The sequence below is a fragment of the Gavialis gangeticus genome, unplaced genomic scaffold, assembly GCF_001723915.1.
Source record: "Gavialis gangeticus isolate Ggan-Ray unplaced genomic scaffold, GavGan_comp1, whole genome shotgun sequence".
Classification (NCBI taxonomy): Eukaryota; Metazoa; Chordata; order Crocodylia; family Gavialidae; genus Gavialis; species Gavialis gangeticus.
The window spans coordinates 5,552,851-5,558,972 of NW_017729005.1; the positions used below are offsets into that span (position 1 = coordinate 5,552,851).

A 6,122-nucleotide genomic window follows, 5' to 3' on the forward strand; every position below is an offset into this window, starting at 1 on the left:
GTAAGATCCAGGAATGCTGGTGGCTCTGTTGTGGGGTGTAGTAATTGCGGGGATGGTGAAGATGTGTTGGCAGGTTTTGCACTTCTTGTCATGGCATAGTCTGGATCCGTTTGGTGTATTCTGGGCTTGAGGAAGTTTGCTTCTGGTGATGAGGTTAGCGACGTTCGGTGCTTGTTTGAAGGCTAGGATGGGTGGCTCTGGGAAGATCTTTTTAAGAATAGGGTCTCTTTCTAGTATGGGTTGCAATTATTTGAGGATATTCCGTACGAGTTCGAGGGAGGGGTGATGTGTCATAACCAGCGGCATGCAATTTGTGGGGGGTTTTCTTTTGTACTGCAGCAGTTCTTCACGTGGTATCCAGGTGGCTATTTCAAACATGTGATCTCTCTCTGGAGGAGTGTCCTTGTTGGGTGAAAGTCTTTTTAAGATTGGTGAGGTAGCAATCCCAGGTGTTCTCTTCAGTGCAAATTCAGTGGTATCTGAGGGCTTGGCTGTATATTACAGTTTTTTTGGTGTGTTTAGGGTGATTGCTGGTTCTGTGCAAATATGTATGTTGGTCTGTGGGTTTCCTGTATAACGTGGTCTGTATTTTATCATTCTGGATACTGATCATCGTGTCTAAAAAGGAGATGTTGGTGCTGGAGTATTCTAGAGAAAGTTGCATGGAGGGATGGTGATTGTTGAGTTTCTGATGGAACTCAATTAGAGATTGTAGGTTCTCAGTCCAAATGATGAAGGTGTCATCGCTATATCTTATGTATAACAAGGGTTTGATGGTGAAGTTCTTGAGGAAGTCTTTTTTCAGGTGGATCATAAAAAGGTTGGCATCCTATGGGGCCATTTTGGTGCCCACAGCTGTTCCCATCGTCTGGAGGAAGTGTTGGTTATTAAAAGTGAAATTGTTGTGTGCAAGGATGAAGTGTACAAGGTCAATAATATCTTTGGGTCTGTATTCTGATTTGTAATCTTGTTCCTGTAGATATGCAAGGCAGGCTTGGATGCCGTCCTGGTGTGTGATGTTGGTATATAGGTTGGTAACATCCACGGTGGCTAGGAGGGTGTTGCTGGGAAGGTGCTCTATGTTTTTAAGTTTCCGTAGAAAGTCTGTACTGTCTTGTACAAAACTTGCTCTGTGGATGACGAGCGGTTTTAGGATTGATTCAACGAAACCTGATATTTCCTTAGTTAGGGTCCCATGGTTGGATATGATAGGTCTGCCAGTGCTCCCTTGTTTGTGGATTTTAGAGAGCATGTAAAAAGTCCCTGGGTTAGGTAGTGGGGGGATCAAGGTCTGTAGTTTTTTCTTGTAGTCTTGATGGAAATGTTTTGATAGTATTGTTGAGTTTCTTGGTGAAAAGGGGAGTAGAATCTTCTTGTAGTTCTTTGTAGTAGGTGGTGTCAGAGAGCTGTCTGTTGGCTTCCTTTATGTAGTCTTCATGGTTTAGGATGACTATGGCTCCTCCTTTATCTTACTTTTCATTTGAAATCTAGCGTCCTAATTTTGATGACCTCATGGGTTCCCTGTCTCAGGATCTGGAATTCTAGCATATTGTGATTGCATCCACCCAAGTTACCCAGGGTTATCTACACTCTCATGAATACAGGTTTCGGTCTCCCCAAATGATCGTAAGCTGTGATGGCCTACCTGCAGACAAGGTTGGACCACACAAAAGGAGCAATTAATGAAGTCAAATAATTTTCTGAGAGCAGACATTTGCTACTCCTGAGATAGTAATTTCTGAACCTTATAAGCTCTTCCAGGAATTGACCATGGCCTCTAATGATGTCTTGTGGTGCAAATGTAGGCTTTGAAAATCTACCCCCATACATCTCATTATTTTGAATGAAGAGTAGCAGTAACAGGTGGAGACAAGAAGTACTTCTCATGCCACACACTTTGTGGAAAGGTTTTAATTTTGGCTGGCTAAAGGGCTGGCTCTCTGATCGTATAACTCACTTAAATAGTACTGTTCAACACAGGGACAGGGAGGGTGGCTCATTAATGGAAATTGGCATGCCACTTATCAGTCCTTATGGTCCTGAAAAGCTTCTTATCACTCCAGCATACGCTTCTGCTCTTTTAAACAGTTACTGTCAAATCTGTTCCTGGCTCGCACTGACAAGGGGAACAGAGATGTCGGCAGATGCACCTTCTGCAACAAAAATCCTGATATTCTGAAAATGAACAGCAAGTTCCTCACAATGTCCAACTTAGCTGTGGTGCCAAGAATAGTGTGATAATTAGCACCATAATTAAATATACTGGAAAACTGCAAAACACCAGCACACTTCAAACAAGAAACTGGACTAGAGAAATGTGTGAGATACCAAGGCAAAATCAGGCATTAGGTAACCTCTTTGAAAAAAAGCAGAATCAGAATCTGGCTTTTATTCCTTTACTGGTATGAAGGACCATAGGAATAATGATACTGGAATTGATACAAAACCAACAGTAATGTAATATGTCTCTGAATAACATTAAAAACATCTCAACATGATGTGGTAAACAAATAAGTATCTCAGTAACTGTTTAAGCCTGGAGTGGTCATCTGCAAATGGAGAGGACATGGCCTTTTCAGACAGCAAAGAGACTGTAAAAATTTGCTGGGTGTTTTTGCACATTATGCTGCTGCTGGTATCGGAAAAGGTTCCAAATTATGTATCACTTGTCTCTGAGTAACTCCATCAAATTCACCAGAGTTAAACAAGGGGCTTGCAAATTTGTGATCTCTTCAGATGGCTCCTTCTAATTGCTCCAATGCCAGCTACTAAAAAGAATTATTTGCATGACTTGAGGACATCATATTCACTAATTTATCTGCTTTACCTTGGCAGAGAATTGAGGGCCATCTTTGCTTGTAACCACAAGGTCACAATTTATTTGAAGAAAAGAGAGATGAGTTCAGCATCCTTGGTGCCAAGGGGTGACCAATGGAAACTGCAAGCATCAGCATGCAATCCTCCAGCTTAGGCCAAACTACTTTTCTCTGCCTCTGTTGTTCCCAGGCTATTGCTCCGTCAAGGAACAATTTGACAAAACCACCACCCTCTGAGAACTTTTTAAAAATAAATGTTAATAAATGAAAAACCAACTGAAGGCCACTTTACCTTTGGCCTTTCTGAAAATAATCACATCATAAGGCTTTGTAGGGATATTAGGATGAAAAGGCTGGTGACTGCTTGCTTCAACGCCCACGTCTTTATCCTCAGGTGATTTAAAGTTTGGGAACATGGCATACCTGGAGATGTGCGTCTGGTAGGGGTGGGTGACTGGAAATGGCAGGCACAGTTGCCTAGAATTAGTTTTAGATGGAAATAAGAGCAAAAAGAAACAAACAGTCACATAATTTTAAATATAGTCTTCTATTAATATTAAAACAAATATGCTCTGTATCTTACTAAACCAAATTTATCCCTGAAACAACTCTGCTGGCAGAGTCACTGGAGTTACACCTGGGAGGAATCTGATGTATTGTGTTTAAAATAGATACTGGATCATTACTGGATAAGTATTTTTAAGCAAATGCATTAACTTAACTGGGGGAGGAGTTAGATACAGTAGAGCCCTTTGTTTCTTTAATTCTGTCCTGCCCTTATCAAGTAAATAATAGAGCAAATACTTAACCTTATCTCTAATCCCTCCTTTTCTTCCTCTGTAAAATAAAGATACCTTTTCTTTATAGTTTAAGCCTTTTACTCCAGCACCTGTGCCACTGAGGTGACACACTAGGGGGCAATCAAATATCACAGTCAGAATATATCTATTATCTTTGCCCATTCTAAGTCAAAGCTTGGCAGAGGTGTGTCAGTGTCTGAGCACAGATCCAGATTAGGATTTTGGCCCTCCCATTATAAAATTCACCCTACCTACAACTGAAGATGCTGCCTTTCTTGGGGGAAAGATGATTCACAGCTTCAGACTGAAAAGGAACTTTAGCTTTCCAGGATTGTGAACATGCAACATGATTTACATTTGTTTCTCCTCTTTAGAGAGTTTCTCTTAAATCTACTGTAGTTCAAGATTGGAGGCTATGCCAAGAGAGGTACTCACTAAAGTGGAAGTAAAAGACTGAAGAACTTATAAAAAACATTTCTAGTGACAGAGTCCTGCAGACTCAAAAACTGCTATAGGAGAAACTAAAGTGGGTGAGGGTAATGAGAGAAAGACAAAACCTGACACAAATAGTAGTAAAAGACAGAAGTGAGGGCAAGGAGAAGCAGGAGCACAAGCAAGGAACAATGAGAAAAAAAAACTCTCAGACAATAATTATAGAATCAGTATCACCTGCCTCATGCAGAAAATGCCATCTCCAGAAAAGCAAGTTCTGGTATTAACTGAGTGTAGGCAGGTGGAATCTTATTCATCTAAGGTAGAAATATCAACACCACTAAAAGTACTGTAGACAGCTGAAAGAACAAAGCAGAGAAAGAGAAAAGAAAACGGAGGCTGCTCAGTGAACTTGTACAGCAGTAATGCACTGCTCCGGCATGTGAGGGACCCAGGTTGTATTTCTACACTTCCAGTCTCTCAGTGGGATGGGAGCAAGGCATGGGAAAAGCCCTCAAATTCTTCTGGCGATTGACTCTTTTTCAGAGAATGCTATCAATTCAGCCATTCCTGGATTTTTTTTTCCAGCAAGTACAGGCTTCAGCCTAACAAAGCTCTTAAACAGGAAAACAAGTCATGGAAGCAGCTCCTGCCCACGCTGGTCCAGGTAAGCTGCTGCACCATGTCTGCTGTGGATGCACAAATCTGGGGGGTGTATCCTGTTCTGCCCCACACCCTCGCACACACTGTGGGGCTGGGGCAGTAGGTTGGGAGTGAGGGACACTGGTAGGGCCAGGAGGCTGTTTTCCACCTAAGCTATTTACTGGGTTGGGACTGGCCATCAATGTTTATCAATGGGTCCTGGTATGTAAGAGGTTGAGAACCACTGCTCTAGTGCACTTTGGCAATAAAAGAATCACTTATGACTTCTAAACTGAAATACCAAATCTTTCACATGCGTGGACTTTGTATACAATTAGTCACATTTGCTAATATTTACTTTTATGGGACTAACTTGGGGCAGATACTAGTTTCAGGTTTGTACAAGTCCTACTGACATTAATATGGACCAGGTTTATGAATCTAAAAGAAGAATCTGACCCAAGAAAACATTTTCTCTGAGAGGAGGGGAGTGAAATAGAGATGCACTATTACTGAGAACAGAGATTTCATGGAATGTGTCCCTGGAGTTCGAATATGTAGGGGGCAATTGCTGTGAGATGCCATTTCCTTGGGGTTGCCAAACAGCAGAGGGTTTCATTTCATGGTGCTCACCTATACCACAGGACATGCTCCTTCCCCTCCCCTATACATGGACTCATCTACCTACCTCTAAGGAAACTGTTATATGTTGCTGCTCCCTGTTCCTACTGCTGTAGCCACTTATTTTTCCAGTTTTTGATTATATTTTGATGAAGAAATTAAAGCACTAAACAAAAATCCTAGAAAAACTGAAGTGACAGGGATCCAGGAGACCCACCCAAGTGAAAAACAAAGGGATTCTGTTTGAGTAAGAAGGAATAGCATTATTTGATGAAAACTTTACCATGAAGATTTGCAGCATATTATAGAGAGCAGACACTTTCACCCTCCTGCCCCACCCACTCCGCCCCCAGGTCTACACACTGTAGAGACCAAGCTTACTCCTTAACTGAGGCTGGGTTTTGTAAACCAAATTATCAACATTAAGGTGATAAGCTTTCTTCTCAAGAGTGGCTTTTCCTTTCATCCTGAAGTTTGTTCTTCCTATAACCTAGGTCAGGGGTAGACAACGTTTTTTGTCCGGAGTGCCAAAAAACACTACAATGCATACCTTGGAAGGTGCCAGAGTGCCAGCCTGGCAGAAAAACAAAACGAGGGCAAGGGGTACATGGCAGGATGCCCTGCTTGTGCCCCTTGTCCTCCACCCAAAGCCCCTGGTCCCCCAGCCCTGCTGCCCCTTGCCCCAAAGCCCCTGCCCCCAGCCCTACTGCCCCTTGCCCCCTAGCCCAGGCTCTGTGGCTGCCAGCAGCTACCCCAGCTCCAGGTAGCTGCTGCCAGCGACAGAGCCCAGGCTGCTCCCAGCAGGGCTTGC

The 6,122-nt window shown here is 42.7% G+C and overlaps 1 protein-coding gene across 4 annotated transcripts in view; it reads right to left on the minus strand.

Annotated features, from left to right (window-relative positions):
* The window catches only part of CUNH7orf31 (chromosome unknown C7orf31 homolog), a 56,455-nt gene that overhangs the window by 17,359 nt on the left and 32,974 nt on the right, over positions 1-6,122 (minus strand). For all 4 annotated transcript variants that reach the window (XM_019508606.1, XM_019508605.1, XM_019508607.1 and 1 more), the window contains one exon: positions 3,109-3,293. In XM_019508606.1, coding sequence (XP_019364151.1) covers positions 3,109-3,293 — 185 coding nt within the window. The remainder of the gene's footprint in view (positions 1-3,108; positions 3,294-6,122) is intronic.